The sequence below is a fragment of the Eptatretus burgeri genome, chromosome 15 (genome assembly GCF_056783735.1).
Source record: "Eptatretus burgeri isolate ZD-2024b chromosome 15, Ebu_testis_v1, whole genome shotgun sequence".
Lineage (NCBI taxonomy): Eukaryota > Metazoa > Chordata > Myxini > Myxiniformes > Myxinidae > Eptatretus > Eptatretus burgeri.
In genome coordinates, this window is record NC_140975.1 from 48,883,864 (window position 1) to 48,904,518 (window position 20,655).

Sequence of the window (20,655 nt, forward strand, 5' to 3'; positions counted from 1 at the left end):
GTGGATGTGTGGAGTATCGTTGAGAGAGAGGAAGACAAATGATGACTTGCGAAAGATGATGGGAATAGAGTCTGTGATGGAGGTTGTGAAGAGAAACAGGTTGAGATGGTTGGGTCATGTGTTGAGGAAGGATGAAAGTGACTGGGTGAGAGGAGTGTTGGAAATGAGTGTAGTCGGAAGTAGAGGACGGGGAAGACCGAGAAAAACTTGGCTAAAGGTGGTGGAAGAAGAAATGTGGGCAAGGGGATTAAGAAGGGGAGATGCAGAAAATAGGGTAAAGTGGAGAAGATTGTCATGGGGCCCTCAAGGCTAACCCCGCTTTAGCAGGGGAAATGGCCTTTAAATGCTTGTGTGTGTGTGTGTGTGTGTGTGTGTGTGTGTGTGTGTGAGAGAGTGTGAAGTGGAACATGCTGTCTTTTGATTAAACCTATCAGCAAAGTGATCGGTAGGCATGGCTATGGCTGCTATGTACATAAAACTATCTTGGTGTTCAGTATTGGCAACCCTAATGTAAATCAATGATGTTGCACTCCCGAGTGCCTTACAATATTCAATTATCATGTACTGGGTAAGACGGTATGACAGAATTATGCTGAGATCGTACACTTACCATTGAGCTAATTATTCTGAGTTTGATTCTTAGTCGGACAATAAACTTATCTGTTGCATTGATATTTTAGACATAGGGCTTCACATCACAAAGTGTACTTTCTCTTGGATTGACATTCATCTGGGGACCCATCAACTTGCATTACTTGGAGGATGTTAGAGATCCCACCATGTATTTCACAAGGATTGTAGGTGAGTTATCACCAGAATGCTGGCAAAATTCCAGTCAAAAGCTCAGTCGAACGTCAGGCCTGTCCAGCCGGTTCATGAAATTGAGAATTGTGTGAATCTACTTGCTATGCTGAGCCCACAAGAAGGTTGGATTACTTGGGGTCATTAAAGTAGTTGTCGTGGGGCTGGCAGGATGGCCTCTTAGTTGCATAAACATATTGCATTCTGGGTTGAATTTCAGCACAGATATAAACTATCATCCCGGTGTTTCACAGGCAGGGTGCTTCATCAATGTGTGCGTGCGGTCTCTCAGATGGCCGTTAAACATGTGTCCTGTCTGCCGGCATTCGTTATTGGATGTTAAAGATCTCATGGTGTCCTTCGCAAATATTAGGCAAGCTATCACCAACACCATGAACAAATTACAAATTCCTGCTCTAATCTTAGTGGAATGTCAGGTTTGGCCAGATGGTTCATGAAAGACTTGTGCCAAGCTTCCCTGCTTAACCCTACAAGGTCGTGGTAATAATTGTGGCCATAAAAGAAGAAGAATAAAGTTGTAGTCATAGTAGTTATAGTTGTAGTAGTGAGTGGTCATTCACAAAATACGTGATGCTTTGGAGAGTGGGTGGGTGTTTCCCAGAGCATCACAGAACAGGGGAGGGTGCCACAGTCACAAGACACCATGAAGCAATAGTGTCCAATATGGAATTTCCTTTCACAATCTGAAAGATTGAGGAGCATTCTGTTAAAATATCTAAGTATGAACTGTACTATATCCTATTTTGTTTGCCGTATTTGAAGTCAAAAATGGCATTTGTTATACTGTAGTGGGGAAACCATATCAGGGATAATTTTGCATAGTTTAGTGGTAGTTATTTCACTTAGTGCATGTATCAGCATAAGTGTGAGGTTAATTAATTGTGATATAGGATTATGCGTCGTTATTTGCATCGAAAGCTGCTGTCTTAATGCCCGGTATGTGTGTGTGTGTAAAATCGCTTTCTTTGGCCATCTTCACGTTTTATCCCCCTGTAATCTGTCAAAAATGTGCTTTCAAACAATCCGACAGGCCATCAGCACGAGTTTCGGTGGGAAAAGCCACCATGATGACCAAAACCAAGCCACACCTGATCACTCCCCTTCTTAAGGCCTGTCACATTTGCTACGGCGGCCGTGGGGTCTCCAAAATCTACGGCCATTAGCAATTATACAGCGGCCGCAGTATTTCCATGGTCACACAATGTAGCAGTCACATATGTTTTTATTTTCCGGGGAGTTGCATGGCGTATTTCTAAATTGTGGAGACCGAAAACGTGGGGTTGCCGTACGGTCTTTGATTTGATGTCGCACGGTGACCTTAGGGCGTTCCTGCGGCGGCCATATAATTTTCAAGGCAGACGCAAGGTGCCTGCAAGACGACCGCAAGGCGACCGCAGGGCGACCGCAGGGGGCCCTAAGGCGAACGTGCGGCCAGACGGATGGTAACGAATGGGTTAATTTTTTTTATTTTTTTTTACCAGTGTTTTTGTTTCGGCTTGTCGAATTGCTACGGTGAACGTAGAAATGAAAAAAGTTATAACTCTGCATTATAATTCCACGGCGACCTTACGGCCTGTAAAATATAGCCAAATGGCGTAGGGCCACCCTGAGGCCACCTCAGAAACTCTGCGGCCACCGCACGTTTCTGTCAATTCAGAGGGCGTATGGCCACTGTATCCTCGCCGTAGAGCAAATGTGACTTCGGCCTTAGGTCTTAGAAATTGTGGAGACCGAAAATGTGGGGTTGCTGTACGGTCTTTGATTTGATGTCGCACGGTGAACCTAAGGCGGCTCTGCGGCGGCCATAGAATTTTCAAGGCAGATGCAAGGTAGCCTCAAGGTGCCCGCAGGGGGCCCTAAGGCGAACGTGCGGCCAGACTGACGGTAACAAATGGGTTAGTTTATTTTATTTTTTTTACCAGTTTTTTTTTTTCGGCTTGTCGAATTGCTACGGCGAACGTAGAAATGAAAAAAGTTATAACTCCGCGTTATAATTCCACGGCGACCTTACGGCCTGTAAAATATAGCCAAATGGTGTAGGGTCACCCTGAGGCCACCTCAGAAACTCTGCGGCCGCCGCACGTTTCTGTAAATTCAGAGGGCGTACGGCCGCTGTATCCGCGCCGTAGAGCAAATGTGACTGAGGCCTAAGTCAGCCATCCAGAAGTGACCATATGTTGACAATGGTGTGATTTCCCTGTGTTCAGTTCTTTGCACTATTTATATTTTCGACCATCATATCACCTTTCCTCCAACTCGAACAACACAATGAGATATTTTGAATTACCTGTGGCTCTGACATCTTTGGAATGATACTTGTGTTTGCGATTACTTCCAGGGTAGCTCCCTACAGCTCCAGATAATAGGAGCAAGAGATACTAACAGCTCCAGAGAATCAGATCCAGAGATACTGATGATTGTGGGCAACCAATGGGGGCTCAGATTACCATTGATGTCATAACTGATGAACCAATCATTGTTGATTTTACAGAGATAAGCCTATATATGCACACTCTCTCACTTACTGACTCTCTTGCTGTGTTTCAACCCTGAGGAATACAGCACCAAAGGCTTTGGTCAACACGTCGTGTTTGTTTTCTTGCATATTAAAGTTCTGTAGCACCAAACATCTCTTCTTCTATTTTTAGCTCGCCTGTTCGAAGAACAGAGAGCTATAGCGATACCCCCGGCGTGAGCGTCAGCGTGAGTGTCAGTGTCAGCGTCAGCGTGAGCGTGAAAATGTTAAAGTTTTTGGTGCAAGTTATTTTTTCCTTTCTAATGTTTTTATCTACCACACTATTTTTATATGCCCGATATATATATATATATATATATATATATATATATATATATATATATATATATATATATATATATATATATATATATATATATATATATATATATATATATATATATATATATATATATATATCGGGGCGTATTATGTGATACCGGTCGTCCGTCCATCCATATGTCTGTCTGTCCATCCGTCCGTCCGCTCGTTCCTGTCCACACTCTAACTCCCAAAGTTTTAAACTTTCACGTTTCATATTTGGTACATAGGTACAGACTGTAGAGACGGTGTGTCGCGACATACATTCGTCATCTAAAGTGGTTGCCATGGCAACCAGGATGCTGTTTTCCATCCGTTCCTGTCTCCACTCTAACTCCCAAACTTTTCAACTTTCACGTTTCATATTTGGTACATAGGTACAGACTGTGGAGACGGTGTGTTGTGACATACCCTCGTCATCTAAAGTGGTTGCCATGGCAACCAGGATGCTGTTTTCCATCTGTTCCTGTCCACACTCTAACTCCCAAACTTTTCTACTTTCACGTTTCATATCTGGTACATAGGTACAGACTGTGGAGACGGTGTGTCCCGACATACGTTCATCATCTAAAGTGGTTGCCATGGCAACCAGGATGCTGCTTTCCATGTAGTAGCACAATTCTGTATATACCTTCTTGTTCGGGCGTATATTGTGCTCACTTGCGCTCTTGTTACTGATTACAATATACCAATACATATGTTTCTTTAAAATTATTTGGCTCAGACTTCACTGCAATGCTTTATGAAAAATATTAATTATTAGACGAGTCTTTTAAAAACGATAAATGTATAAACAGGCGAGCATTGGGTGGCTTTGACACCAACTCTGGTTTATTACAATTTTGTGAACGAAGTAATCATGAAAATGTTTGTTATATATTGCCCTAAAAGTATTTTATACAGAGAAGGTTGATATGTTGGTTTGAAACTTTTTCCTAAACATTTTTACCAGAAACTCTTAATATCCTAATTTCATTAGAATCTGTTGGGGAATACAGATTTACTGAAAGTTTATTTGTTTTCTTCAAACTTACATTTGATATTCTAATAATTGGCTGGATAAATATGTGCAGGAACTGACCGTGTTTTGCTTTTGTTATCATTATTCGGAATATTTATTATAGCTTTTTATCGATTACCACTTAATATTTATTATTACCTCTGGAAGAGTTATAATATATTTCTTGCTGCTGATAAAGGTGTGGATTTTCAAAACATGTAAACCATGAATATCGTTTGATTATTAAAACTCCTTTTGGCCATTCCTTGAAATGCTTTTTCATAATCTGGGAGTTTTTCATATATATCTCTTAAATGTAGATTATAATTTCAAAACACATTATAAACTGCTGACCTCATATCATTTTCTCAGTAATTTATTGACTTGAAATATCCTGTTTGGATAGCATACATTTAAATCCCATATCAATCTAAGTTGTTGAGGTTAGTTCAGGTAGATTGTTATGCTGACCTTTGCGAGAGGTTTGGCTGAATAAATAACTCTTTTTATAGCAACCAGATTAATACGAAAATGATGTAAGATGGTCTTCCACATTATCTTCATAGGCAGGATCTTTCACTTCTATCTCTCTATTTTTATAAAGTTGAAGGAGGGCCTCTGTCATAAGGATAAATCATCCACGTACTGCCGTTTTTCCTCTGCTCAAAATCATCACTAACAAACAATAAAAAGATACTATTTTAAGAAATTTTAAGAATGGGTTTTTGTCTCAATGCTTCTCTTACAGAGCCCTCCAACTTTATGCATCTTGTTTTTGGTTCAAGAGTAGCTTCTGTATTCCTTCCTTTCAGTCTGGAGTATGTTCACTTAATTTCATCAGAATGTTTTGGTTTGTTAAAATTTCTTCATTAATGGTTCTTCATTACCACATTATAGATCTTATAATTTTGTGTTAAAATTTTTGAGATCAGAGGAATTCCATTTTATATGCTGTATCGGGATAATTTATTTCCTTAATAACAAAATGTTGAAACAACAGGTGTAATGTTTGAGGAAGGTTTAATCATTTATTTGTTGGATAATTAAGTTTTTTATTTAAATTTGAGGTAGATGCACAGGTTGATCTGGGGTTTGTAAATTTTCCACATTTTAATGTTTTCTTTGACTATTTATCCTGGAAATTGCTGGTACAGAGTCAATCACATTCCTAAAAGTAAGTTTTCCTTGGCCTATAAAAGGGGCTGTCGTGAAATATATTTCATATAAATTATGATTTTTTTGATCCAATTGGTGGTGCAGAAAATGATTGTGCAGATGCTGAAGACATTTAATTCAAGTTGTAATTCAAGATTGTGGTGGCTAGACAGCATAGATCTCTGAGATTAGTTTCAAAATTATTACATAGCATCAACTTTTCCCTTTGGAGCTTTAATTTCCCTCCATGAAATAGAGCCTTTAAATCTTGCCCTTTGGAAATAGTACTCTGAGCATGCTTCATTTTTTGTTCTTTTTCTTGTATCGCAGACAGGGAAGAAAGTGAGGCGACCTTCAGGGGCTCTGAGTACTTTTCCTATGATCTGGCAACAAGCCCCATTCAGAGCAGCAGTGATGAGATTTCATTATGGTTCAAGACCCTTCAACGGAATGGACTCATTCTACACACGGGCAAGGCAGCTGACTACGTAAATCTGGCACTCAAGGCTGGTGCGGTGTCCCTTGTGATCAACCTGGGCTCGGGTGCATTTGAGGCACTCGTTGAACCCGTAACAGGAAAGTTCAACGATGACGGCTGGCACCAAGTGAAGGTTGAACGGAACTTACGGCAGGTAAAGTGGCTACTCTGGTACAGGAGAGTTGGAGTTTTGTTGGCACTAGGCACAGCCCACCTATCATGTAGTGAAATCACTACTACTACTTCTTCTACTACTACTACAACAACAACTACAACTCCTACAACTACTACTTCTTCTACTCCTACTAACATTACTACTTTTACTGATATCGTTCGCACCAGCTATCATATTTATACTTATAATGTTATTCTTCCAAAAATTGACTAATATAACTTTTCAAATGGCAATTTAAACATTGTAAAGAACATTTTTTTCATTTGCATTATCAAAATTATAGAAGCAAAAACAACTGAACTGAGTTAATACTGGGAGATGGCTGTCCACATTAGTGGACAGTGGCAGTGCGGTGATCTATAATCCCATTTTGAGACATGGAGATGGCCAATGCAAGTTTATACTGTTGATCAGGAATATGATGAGTAAAGATTTGTGAAGCAGCAGGAAAGTTGCTTTCATCATCAGGAATTACACTGCAAATATGCAAATTTCCAAAACCATTGCAGTGGTAGCTGTAGAAAAAAATAAAAATATATGAGTCAGCCTTTTGTAAAGCCTGTCCATAAATTGATGATAAAAACCTTTTGATAATATAATGCATATTGCATTGTTTGTAATCAAATAGTGATTAAATTGCTTTAACCATTGTGAATTTATCACATTGGATATCAATGTGTCTAAATTGTTATTGAACTAACTAATGTAAAGATTAAAAGAGAGGTGGGGGATGTGGAGAGTGATAAAACACAGATCATGATATTCGAGATCTGTTTCTTGCACCGACCTTACAATCTAACCACAATCTCATGCTGTCTTTTTCAGATCTGCAACCCTCTATGGTATTTTACAAAGCAAGTAACATTTAACATATATTTATACATACATTAGCACTGAGGATTCTCATCAGTCATTAAATGCTTGCTAAAACATCATGTGGAAAAACGCACATCCAGCGTGTGCGCGCGTGGTGTTCCTCGCCCAGAAGCCGTGTCTCGCTCCGCCTCGCTGCTAGTTCTGCTGTGCCTAACCACACTACCAGCTCTAGTACTAACCTTTTTCATTCATGAATTTATCATTTACTAACCTCTTTCACAGCTGGAGGTGATAAAGTACTAACACTTTGCTGCCATCTTGTTTTTTGAGTAACAATTTTTCAGTTTACAACTTTTATATTTTCCGTTTTTCCTCCCCCTCTCTGCGTAGCATTCAAGCATTGGACACGCCATGGTAAACAAACAGAATCTTACGGTAGATACCATCTTATTGCCATTTTGAGTTTGCCTTGCTTTTGCTTCTTTCTTCGTTTTTTTGTTTTTCTTTGTTCCAGCCATCACTAACCTCCTCATAAGATCCGTGGTGGTCGGTGGGTTAAGGAGGGTCTGGGGTTATTTCCTTCCATGCACTGTCTTTGTGTATTTTGTTGCTCCATTCCTAATTTTTCCACCACCTTAGAACAACCGTGAGGCGTCAGCTGTCGCATTTTGTCTATTCCCAAACACCCCTCTGGCTCCCTGTTGATTGCGAGCTTAGTGCGGCATTAATGCATGGCATGGTATTGAGGCGGTGACTGTCTGTCCCAGCTTCCTGCTCTGCCTCTTTATGGTCACTCTGGGTGTCTCTCATAGAAGATTCAACAGTACAAAAAGAGAGCCATTAAGATATGCGAAGAAAATTGAATCTTGGTGTTAAGGTGTGTGTGTGTGTGTGTGTGTGTGTGTGTGTGTGTGTGTGTGTGTGTGTGTGTGTGTGTGTGTGTGTGTGTGTGTGTGTGTGTACACTCTCAATGTTCAATACTTACTTTACTATGATGATGCTTCATTGAGAGGGCATTGCTTAAAATTGAAATCTGTTTATTTATTCTCCTTCCAAACAACATGTTGTCATAATGCCTGTTATTTTATCCAAAACAAAACAAAACAATGTTTCCTCTTTACATTAAGAATTTGAAGTCAGGAAAACTTACCAGTTTTTGTATTTTTGTGATCTCTACTTTATTTATGAACCCATTGATGAATTTCTGTGTTATATAGTTACTTAAATCTGGGTCATGGGAAGAAAGTAAAGGAAAGTATGTTGGGGTCAAGGTCAAGAAAATGACAAGTGAGATGATAATCCTGCCTGAACTCTCCAAAGCCAGCCTTTCAATAGTTATCCAGGACAATGGTAAATCCCCAACCAAGCAGATGGCTACTGCTCAGATAAGGTCTTACCTTTTACCGCACAAGAGCTCATCAGGCGAAGAATATACCTTCAATGGTTTGTTCACTCATGCAGGCAGGAGCAAGCAGGAATAAGCTCTTACAGGTCCATACAGAAATACAAATTTCTTCAACCTCGCTTTCTTCCAGGTAAACATTTTAAAGGCATTTTAACATTTTTGGCGTTTGACCTCAGATTACATTGATCTGTTGTAACATTGTGTTTTTATGTAACATCTAATTAATAACAATTTTAGTTAAAGATGATATGCTTTTGGATCTTCAGGTGTTGGGGATGTAAGTTATATTATATTGAATACATCCATATACATTAGCACTGTTTTAAAGTTTGTGCAACATGTCACAATTGGAAATAACACAAATAATGATGTAATTTTAAATGATTGGTTTGATCACATCATTGGAACAGGAAACTTACTTGCATTATTAGTCCCCTATCAGTTTTACCTGAGGGGACTATAGGTTTGCACTCTGTCTGTCCGTCCGTCCGTCCATCCCACCCGTGGTTTTTCAGACTTTTTTCCCCCCATACCCTTTAACATATTCAACTGAAACTTGGTACATGGCTTTATTATGATAAGTTTCAGAACATGTTCGAGTTTCAAGGTGATTCGTCAATTTTTCACAGAGTTATGCCCTTTATGGACTTTAAAAATGTCTCCTGGTAGGGGACATGTATTGTAAAGCAATTCTTACTCTTGTTGTGATTTATATTCCACAATATGCATATTATTCGCATTATAAGTTAACTTATACATATAGGCTCACTACAGTTACAACTAGAGACTTCATGGAACACCTTAACCCAAACTGTCTTGAGAAACAAGGACATGGGTGGGGTCTACGAGTGGCAAATTTGATTATAGTGATGATGTAAAATGCCACAATATTTTGTCCAAGTACTGCTAAATGGAAGTGTTTTGAAAAATGACAGTTGGTGCTCTACAATGTTCAAGTCTATAATTCAATTGAAAGAAAATATAGATTTTAAAGGTCATAGAAAAACAACTTCCGGAAGTTTACCGCTTGTCTTGCATACCACCTTATTTAACACATTATATTAGTTATTCGTATCTGTTGTTTGTGTCCTTTATGACGTCCTTAAAGACAGTAATTTTCATGTTTGGAATGATTTTCAATTTTGTTCGACCACTAGACAGACAGAGTAAAAATATTATCACACTCCTCTCTGTGCATGCGCATTTAGACGGATTCAAAGCCAAAGTACTGCTAAACTACAGGTTTGTTTTCTGGTTCATATTCCGATTAATGTTCAAAATCCAACATTTAATTGAAATTAAGTTGTTCCTCAATCATGAACTGAAGTTTGTAGATAGGACAGACAGACAGAAATGAAGCAATTGCTTAACTCTGCTTTACACTTCGTGTGTGTGGGGTAAGAACCAAACAGCATGCTTGAAAATTGCACAATATTTGTTACAATATACTCGACCACACAACTGTTTTTAGAGCAATTACTTCGTTGTGCAATTGTTTTGACGGTTGCAAAAACTTTCTCTTCCAACCATGAGGGAATAGTACTTCCTTACTTAATCTTGGCACAGATGTTCGCTCTTTTCTTTGTATCTATTAGACAGAGTAACATTCTTGCCAGTGGTAAATGAGTTTCCTTGTGCCATTAGAACAGAAGTCGCATTTTTGCAATGGAAATTTTTGAAAAAGGGGAAATTATTATTTCAATGTACAGTGTATCTCCAGTGTTAGAGAAGAGCCAAAAAAGGGGGAATCCCATATGCTGAAATGGGTTATCAGAGTATGTCATCAAGACAGAGTAATTTGCTGAAGGAAAGTAGACAAGAATATTGCCAGTTGTTTATCAAGCCAAACATCTGAGGAATGCCTTCCAAGATGATTTTAATTTTTAATTATTTTAAACTGACAAAGCCATGATGACGATTGAATAATATATATATATATATATATATATATATATATATATATATATATATATATATATATATATATATATATGAAATTGTCATTGCATGATTAATCTAGAAAGCATTTCAAAATGCAAGCAAACAAAATAAAGAAACACGGAAGTGATTCCAAAACCGGGTCATCTCACACTGACATATGGCAGATTGGCTAATAAAGTCAATATGTACTTAGTGACTTTGCATTTTGACATTTTGACCCAATTATCAATTTATTTTCTCCATATTTTCAAAGATACCGGGCGTAGTGGCGTGTGCCTGTAATCCGGCTACTCGGAGGTTTGGGTTGGAGGATCGCTTGAGGACGGGCTCTCTGCGCTGGGCCACACTATGAGAGGGTGTAGGGCAGCCCGGAATCATGGCGAAACCCAATCCTTATCCCTGTGTCGTAAGAGGTGACCAGGGTTGCGTCAGGAAGGGCATCCGGCGTAAAACCTATGCCAAATCAGTATGCGGATCATAACGGATGATCCGCTGTGGCGACCCCTAACGGGAGCAGCCGAAAGAAGAACAACAACTTCTCCATATTTTCAAAGTAAAGGGTTTGTTGAAAATTTGATGAAAAAATCTCAAATGCAAAATGTTATAATTTATTGACAAAATGACAGACAGGCACGCACGCACGCACGCACGCGGACACACACACACACACACACACACACACACACACACACACACACACACACACACACACACACACACACACACACACACACACACACACACACACACACACACACACACACACACACACACACACACACACACACCATGCAAAACCCTATCTCCCACTGAACTGAGTGGGGTCTCGGCTAATGAAAGCAAAAGTGCCCAGTCATGAATAAGTGGATGAGAAAAGTCATCATTTAATAGGGTATAACAGACCCTCAGTCAGTGGTTGCAGTTGTGAGTCATTGTCTTCGGTTTTTGGGAAAGGTCATCCATAATGTACTGTGCGTGGCAATTGTCTGCATAATATCGACTGGAAAGGCTTTGCTGCTCTTGTGTTTTAAATATCCCAGGGCTTATCATGCACTTTGATTTCAACACTTGAGTCTTTTGAAGGTAGCTGCAACTATCTGGCACAAAATTTAATTTCAGGTTTTCCAAACCGTTTCAGTCAACCTTTAAAAAATTGAATGCAAATAATGTACTTTGTAAAACTAATATCATTTCTATCTGGAAGTGTAGGCTTATGGAAGAGCTCAACAACAGAAAGCAACAACTTTTCAGAATGGTGGGTGTGAATGGGGTACTGGCAGTCAAAATACACATACCAAACACATACAAGGAGTTGAGTGTCAGTAAAGCAATGGGGTCTGGATGACACTGGTATCAGAGGTACAGGTATGATTCTAACTTTATTCTGAGATACTGAGCATGGTGCCTTACATTGTACTGCTCTGGTCCTCTCAAACTGTCATTTCCTTCATGTGTCTCATATACCTACACTTAACTATGGAAAGCTATTGTTGTTATCACTACACCCCCCTCGTCAATAAAAGAATACACCGCGATGAAGCAATTGTTTTGCATCATCAATACTATAAGAGAGATGTTTGTCTGTCTGTGTGTCTGTTTGTATCGCCATTGTTTTTCAGAAACGGCCAAACGGATCTTCGTCAAGCTTTCAGAAATTCATCAGTGAGTGCCAAGTAGTGTTTCAAGAAAAATATTTTTTTGAAAATTTTGATTAAAAAGTTGGTGGTTTTTTTGGATTTAAAAAAAATCACTCGATACCTGCCTCAGCTATATGAAAAACTTTGTAAATACTTTGTAGCTTTGTAAATACGATATGATCCCTGATCCCATTCCTTAGTGGGTGTAGGGAAATGTTTTTTACCCTCACAAAAAAATAGAAAAAAAACAAAATTTGATTTCTTCAGAATGCTAACAGGATTGGAACAGAAATGGGCAATGCCAGGTAACCCTGCTCGGCTGCCAGTGTGGAATAACTCTGAATTACAGAGTCCTAGCTTCTTGCATGGCTGTGGATGATGATGCTATGGCCTTGTCATATGGAATACAGTCTTGAACATTTCAGACTTCACAATTCGGATGTTTCTTTTCCACACAATGACACTATTGAATGATCATTGGGGTTCACCACCTGTTCTTTGTTTATACTGCTCATGTGCTGTGAAATGGTGTGATTGGAGAGGTCTTCACTTGTACCACACTGGACGCTTCAAAAGATGTCCAAATCTAGTCCAGACAGTTCCTTCAGTCTAAGGAAATGCATGTTGGTTGCCATGTATCATTTCATTTGCCCTTGGTGATTCATACAGCTGGTCAGGGTAATGGCTGGTTGAAAGAGGTGTTGCAGTCTGGATGACTACAGTCTTTGTTGGTGAACCTTATAACTTTACACCTCGGTTGTCCAACCAGGTTGCGCAAGTGGCTCTAGTTTCTTCTTATCAGGTGCCATTTGGTACCTCAATGATTGCTCAGAATTGCATGCTCAGCCGGTGGGTCACCCAGATAGCTCATATGGTAGAACATTAGTACAGTTCACCAGAGGACCTAGATTTGATTCCTGGTTTGGGTGTGTAATGTTTCCACATATATTTATAATGTTTGTTCCCTGTTCATTTATAATTGAATTATATAATTAAACAATATTGCGAAAAACGTTGTACATAATATATTGAATTTGTGGACTAATGATGGAATCCAATATTTATTGATCACATCCAATATTTATTATAAATATGTATGTTTATGTGTCTGGGTTTCCCACGAGTGCCCCACTCGTATGTAATATGCGAATGCTGTCTGTCTGTCTGACCCACCCTGAAATATGGAAATGCTCCTCGGAGAGAAAAAAAATTAAGTAAAAGATTTTTCAAATTAATCCACACCTACAGGAAAATTATGATTTTTTTTGAATCAGACAAAAAAAATTGAACCTGGGTGGTGTATAGACAACAGTGTGGGTGCCACAAGACTGGGATTCCTCGATCCTCCCAATTTTTTTAGGTCACCTGGAACGTAGTTCTGGGGAGCTTATGGGAAGGTGCGTCGTCCGACTGTCCGTCCATCCACAAATACTTGCAACTTCTTCTCTGAAACAACATATCCGATTTCGATGAAACGTTACCACAACGTTCATCACCGTGTGTAGCAAAGTGTGTTCATGGCATTAAAAGAAAATCGAGCTCGAAGGGGGCCTACAGGGGCTTGCCCCCCAAAATAGGTCTTTGCTTTCTTCTCAGAAACTACACACACAATTCTGATGAAACTGGAATGCAACTCTCATCATCCATGATGTACTAAAGTTTGGTCATGACATTAAAAATGTCAGGGCCTAAGGGGTTGTATGGGGGGTTGCCCCCCAACATATGCATTTTCTTTCTTTTCTGAAACAACACACACACAATTTTTATGAAACTCGACCACCACCTTCATCACTCGTGATGTACGAAAGTTTGTTCATGACATTAAAAGCAATTGGGGTCTTAGGGGTTCTACGCATGGATTGCCCCCCAAAATATGTATTTGCTTTCTTCTCCGAAACCACACACACAATTCTGATGAAACTTGACCACAACCTTTATCACCCATGTTGTACCAAAGTTTGTTCATGGATTAAAAGAAAAAAATTCATAGGTATTGACTTGCTTCTCCGTTACATATTTTGTGGGTCATCCATGCAACCAGTGGTTCCTTGATTATGTTATTCAGCCACTAGCACTCCCCACACTAGCCACAGCCACACTCCCCTCTGGGTTGGTGCTCCTGCCTCTCACCTTTCTCAGATTCACGCTGTAGAAAACAAGGTATTTAGGATCAATGGTATCTCCCGCAGTGAGGCTGAGTCATTGGGCCTCCCACTCTCTCACCGCAGGCAGGTCGGTGGTCTTTCTGTCTTCTACCGTCTCTTCTCTGGTCTCGCCGCCCCTGCTCCGTCTGTGATATCCCCCCCCCCCCCATATTTCCGCAAGGCACTCAAGGTCCGCCAGAAACCCCCTTCTGGTAAAACTACCAAAATCAGGAATCACTGCTCACCTTCACTCTTTCATTCCTCTTTTTCCCAGTCTTTGGAATAAACTCCCGCACTCTCTTTAATCCCATTCTTCCCTCCAGGCCTTCAAAACAGCCGTTCACCACCACCTCTTATCTCTCCCCATCCAAAACCTCGATCTTTTCTACCCCCATTAATCCCCCCCAACCTACCTCCTTCAAATTCCCTGCTTCCCTTCCTGAAAGTCCCTGTAATGTCCATATTGTATACCCCGTGTTCCCCGCCCATCCCTCTCCCTTCCACAGATTCCTCATGTCTCTGTTTCCCACTGTTTTGTCCATCCCTCTCCCACCCCTCTTGCCTCGTGCCCCCCTTGCTGTGCATTGTGTTCGCTCTCATACGAGCCTCGACAATACAGACAAAAAAAAAGTTGTTCAACTCATTTAACCCTCTCTTTTCTTTCAGTGGCAGGTGTGTACAACACCTCAAGAGAGGTATTCCTTATTGAACCTCCCATTTTTGAGCTCCTTAAACCAGTGCGAGAATATAAGGCCTCCTTTTTTTCTGTCATGGTATTTTTACCATGGGCTTCTGCTAATTTGATTATAATGGGGGTGAAATTGGTGGCATGGAAACCGTTGACATGTCAAAAAGACTAAATTGATGGTTCTAATTTTTGGTGAACCAAGTCTGTAACCAAATTTTGGTGATCCAAGTCAATAAGATGAAAATTGATGATTTTGTGCAACCTTGACGTTTGACCCTTTGAGCTTTTGACCTCAAAAACAATATGCTTCTCGGATTTGATTGTTAAACCTATTCAGTGACCAATATTCAATTTATGTTCAACCTAGTAGAGTACCCACTCTTTTGGTGGTGAGAGATTGTGCATTACTTGCTGAAAAAGTAGAGTTTGTTTATTCCATGAAGACTGTAGATATTTGTATGGTATGCATCTAAAGGGGTCTAATGGGTCTTCAGGTCTGAAGGGCCTAATAAGATGTCAAAAGGGTCTAAGTGGTCCAAAGTGTCTATTGCGCGTCTATAATGGAATATAGGGGTCTTAAGGGGTCAAAAGATGGAAAATATATTTTCTAATAGTAGTTATAGGGTCTATATAGGAGTTCATTGGGTCTAAAGGTCGAATGGTCAAGGGGGTATAAGCAGTCTAAAGGATGTAATTAAATGTCTTCATGAGTTAAAAGGGTCTTAAAAGTCTTAAGGTGTCTTAAAGGTCTAAAGGGATCAAAAGTATTCAAATGGGTCGAAAGGGTCAAGGGATCAAAGCGGCCCAATGGGTCTCAAAAGGTCCAAGGGCTCAAAAGTGGTCTAAAATGTCGAAGGGGTCTGAAGGTCTAGATGGTATGCTCCAACAGTACAGAGACATGACAGAAGTAAAGAGACACCTTGATTTTCAAAGAATTTATTTATTCAACATTTGTAGGAATTTTGATCCATTTTAATACAGACACCAATATTTTACAGATTTCAATGCTTTTACTCTTTCAGGCATAGAACTCACAAGTTCAGAAATTTTCTCTTGTGGCATTTCTGCCCAGGCTTCACTCAAAAGGTTTCTGCAATTCTGCCCATGATGTTGGTTTCCTGGACATTTTCCGCACAGCTCGAGTCAATATGGCCCAGAGGTGTTCAATGTGATTCATGTCAGGAGAATGACTTGGCCATGGAAGCCACTTGATCCCATTTCTGTCCTGCCATTTTTTGGTCTTTATTGCAGTGTGGCATGGAGCTCCATCTTCCATGAACAGTGTTGTTTTTGACCATCTTCTCAGTGGAGAAGACAGGTAGACGTCCATCCTCAAGGAGAGAAATGTGTGTTGTAGTGTTAATGTTGCCAACACACTCCACAAGCTCTGACCGACCAGCGCTCTAGATTGCTCCCCACAGCGTCACTGAAAAACCACCGTGTTTGACAGTTGGCTGCAATCGATTCAAAGAAAATTCTTGACTGGGAAGTCTCTGGACTCATACACGTCCATTGTCAGAAAATGGAGCAAATTGGGACTCATCTGAAAAAAAATTACAGTTTGCCAAAACTCCAAGGGTCTGGTGGCCATCTCGTCAGCCCACTTCTTTCTCCTTTGAATGTTGGCTGGTCTAGGAATAGGTTTTCTCCTCGCTGCTCTCCCATAGTAGCCCAGTTGATGAACGTACTGCACGGCGGTTCTTGAGCTAACTTGGACCTCCTCTGCAACATCTGCTGCCTTGCAATGGGGAGTTTTCTCAATGGACCGCTTGACAGCTTGAAGACACCTTTCTGAGGGCCCAGGGTGATCAGAATGGGAAGCTCTGCATCCCTTGCCTTCCTCGTGAATTGCACAATCACCAGATTGACCATAGAAAGCAGAATGCCAAGGTTCTGAGCTATCTGACACGAGCTGATGCTACCTTTCCCAATGGCCAACAATTCGTCCTCTTTGAAAATTGAAAGTTATTGGGCTCCCTGGGTTTGAGGCATAGTTAATTGTCGTACAAGACCCAATAACTCATTTCGGCAAAGAAATAGTCGAATTTTAGTACAAATCATTGATTAAAATTGCGTTATACAGATGAAATGAATAAATTTAAAGTGTCTATTTACGTTTGTCATGTCTCTGTAGTTACAGGTCTAAAGGGTCTAATGGGGTCTTCATGGTGTTTGGGGGTCTCAGGGTCTAACATGGTCTATGGTCTATTCTGTGACTTGATATGCAAACCTTGTACAAATTTAAGTCAATCGAATGAAAATTGATGATTTTTGTAACCTTGATCTTTGACCCTTTGAGCTTTATATCTCAAAAACAAAATGCTTCTCGGTTTTGTTAGCCAGAGGTAAATATACATCTGTGTTGGGGCTGGAGAGTCATGGATTCACTGGATCGTGGGGTTTGGCACTGTCGGTATCTATGCAGGAGGACGAAAGTCCGAGTCTAAGTCATTGGTGCTTCTGGTCTTGCTCTATGATTGTGAGACTTGGACTCTGACCAGGGATCTGAGATGGAGACTTAACTCCTTTGGTACCAGGTCTCTTTGAAGAATCCTTGGCTATCACTGGTCAGACTTTGTGCCCAATGAGAAGTTGCTGACAGAGACTCAGATGAGATTAGCTACCTGTATAGTCCATGAGCGTCATCTGCGGCTGTATGGAAATGTGACTTGTTTTCCTGATGCTGATCCTGCTCAACAGATGCTCTCGTCGAGGAAGCCTTGTGAGTGAAGGAGGCCAACAGGCCGACCACATACCTCGTGGTAGCAGCAGATTGATCGGCATCTCAAGGACATGGGGATGCGCCTGGCATCTGCCTGGGGGATGGCCAGACGGAGATCCCTGAAATACCAGTAGAAAGTGGACGTGACGCGCTGCTGCGGCACATACTCCCATACCCGTTCTGACCTACATTTTGATTGGTGAAACAATTCAGGAATGCAATATGCAATTTATGTTCAACTAACCAGAGTACCCACCCTCTGGGTTGCTCGTGATTGCACATTACTTGCTGAAAAAGTCATCTGTATATTGCAAAAAGACTCCATTGATGTTTGTGTTGTGTGCATCCAAAGGAGACTAATGGATGTACAGGACTAAAGGGTCTCAGGTGTCCAAGGGATGTGAAGGTCTCAAGATCTAACTGGTCCAAAGGATCTATAGGGGTCTGTAATGATCTGTAATGGTCTTATTGGGGTCTAAAAACACCTGGTATTGGCTTAAGGGTTAAGGTGGTTGGCTTAAGATCCAAGGGTCTTGAGTTCAAGCTCCTGTTGTGCTGTTGAGTTAACACAAGGTGGGTCGACTCAGTTGTCGTCCTTCCGATGTTGGCAAAATGTGTACCAGCTAGCTGCTGATGGGGGCAATGCAACAGCGGCAGAGCCGCACCCCCCAAAAATAATTCAGCCAAGCAGCCACAGGCTGCATATGAATAAATACATAACGGGGTCGAAAAATCAAAATCGTATTTTCTAATAGGAGTTATGGTCTAAAGGGGTCTAATGCATCTAAAGGTTGAAGGGTCAAGTGGTTTAAGTGGTCTAAAGGGTGTAAATGTCTTCAGGAGTCCAAGTTGTACAAAGGGTCTTGGAAGATCTTAAGGGGTCTAAATGGTCGAAAGGCATCTAAGGTGTCAAAATGGGTCTAAAGGGTCAAGTGGTCTAAGCGTCTAAAAGGTCTTAAAAGGTCTAAAGGGTCTAGAATGGTCTAAAAGTTTGAAGGGGAGTTCAGGGTATGTTTCAATGGTATTTACAGGTCTAAAGGGTCTAATGGGGGTCTATATGGTCTTTGTGGTCTGAAGAGTCTTTGGGGTCTTCAGGGTCTAAAGGTTCTAAAGGGTTTAATGTGGTCTATATGGTTTTAGGGGTTTAATGGGTCTTATGTGTTCCGATGGTGACCTTTTGGCCTTGGTTGACTTCAAAAGTAATTGGTGCTTGAATTAATTGACCTAATGTGCAAATCCTGTTCCAATTTCAAGTCAATCAGATGAAAACTGATTTGAGAAATTTGACAATGTTGTTGATCTTCGGCCTATGTTGACCTTTTGACCTAAAAATCAACAGGTTTTTTGTTTATGACCAACTCTACCTTTTCCTGAAGTTTCGTGAATATCGGTTTTAAATTGCCATCTGGAGGCGATTGAATACAGACAGAAGACAAATGAAAAATCAATCATAGAGCGACACTTGGCAAAACAGAACAAAGAAGAACAGCACTTGGTAGAGTGCATACCTCCACCAGGCTAAACAGTTTATGTTTTGTATTCCACTGATGGCCTGGATCTGAACCAAAATATAATCCACTTGTTCTTATTGTCACCGAAACAACTCATTCACCTAGTTTTGTCAAAACCTATCCGCAACTTTTTGAGATATCATGATTCATAAAGTTTTTGGCGCTATCTTTCAGTTTTAAAAATTAGGCCTATGTTGACCTATTGACCTTGAACATAATTGGTAGTTGAATTAATTGACCTGATATGCAAATCCTCTTCAAATTTCAAGTCAATCGGTTGTCAATTGACAATTATAGAAATATGGCATATGTTGATCTTTTGGCTTGTATTGACCTCAATAATAATAGGTGAGCGAATTCAGTAACCAATATGTAAATGCTCTTCAAATTTCAAATTAATCGGATTAAAATTGAGAATTTTAGCAATTTGGCCTATGTTGACCTTTTGGTCTCCGTTGACCTCAAAAATAATACGTGGTTGAATTCAGTGAGCCGATATTAAAATGCTTGTCAAATTTTAAGTCAATGCAATGAAAATTGACAATTTTAGAAATCTGGCCTCTGTTGACCTTTTGGCTGATGTTGACCTCAAACATAATATTTGGTTGAATTTAGTGACCCAATTTGCAAATTTTAGGTAGTAGGTTGTTGACGGTAACCGCTCAGGGTAGTACTACCATTCTGACTGAGGAGCGTTAAAGCGGTGCCCGGAACCATCTTACACTCTCCGTGTCAGGATTGCTGGTCTTATTTCTGTCTCACTCAAACTATACCTACCGGGCGAGCTTTAATCTCTCTTTCTTGCAAACAAACATCACACACTTTTCATCATACACTTTTCTTACTCACTCATTTTCACTCCTCACTTCACATTCTCTCTCTTTTATTTATCTTTCCTCTCATTTCCCTCAGACAGCCTCCAATTAAATAGGATAAAGTCCGAAAAGTTAATGGTCCCTTGTTCCCGGCATTACGTGGTGCGAAGAGTCTCTGGTGACCTGCCTGTCTCTGTTGCCAACGAGAGGGGATGCTCAGGTAGTAGTAGTATCGGTCCCTCCCAAAACCCTTTTGAACCAACGCGACTCTTTCAATTAATTTCACCTATATTCGTTGTCTTTCTTAGAATCTTTCCTCTGTTGAGCATAATCTAGCAAGCTCCTCTCCTAATATCTTGCTTCTCTCAGAGACCCAATTGTCACCTGATGTTCGTGTTAAATCTTTTGAAATTTTGAACGACAACCTTTACTCACGATTCCACTTCAAAGGAGGAGTCTGTGTTTACTCCAACATCAACGTGCCTGCTCTACGCCTTGTGGACTTCGAGT

The 20,655-nt window shown here is 40.4% G+C and overlaps 1 protein-coding gene and 1 pseudogene across 19 annotated transcripts in view; both read left to right on the forward strand.

The window, feature by feature from the left end:
- LOC147012133 (neurexin-1-like) overlaps window positions 1–20,655 on the forward strand; it is a 1,392,023-nt gene that overhangs the window by 250,431 nt on the left and 1,120,937 nt on the right. For 13 of the 19 annotated variants that reach the window (XR_015052060.1, XR_015052059.1, XM_085858522.1 and 10 more), the window contains 2 exons: window positions 6,144–6,445; window positions 7,673–7,717. Coding sequence is in view for 17 of the 19 variants with exons in the window: in XM_085858522.1 (XP_085714648.1) it covers window positions 6,144–6,445; window positions 7,673–7,717 (347 nt within the window). In the remaining 2 variants the exon portion in view is untranslated. The remainder of the gene's footprint in view (window positions 1–6,143; window positions 6,446–7,672; window positions 7,718–20,655) is intronic. The other 6 variants (XM_085858517.1, XM_085858518.1, XM_085858527.1 and 3 more) reach the window with 2 other exon arrangements.
- Window positions 10,884–11,024, forward strand: LOC147012134 (signal recognition particle RNA; annotated as a pseudogene).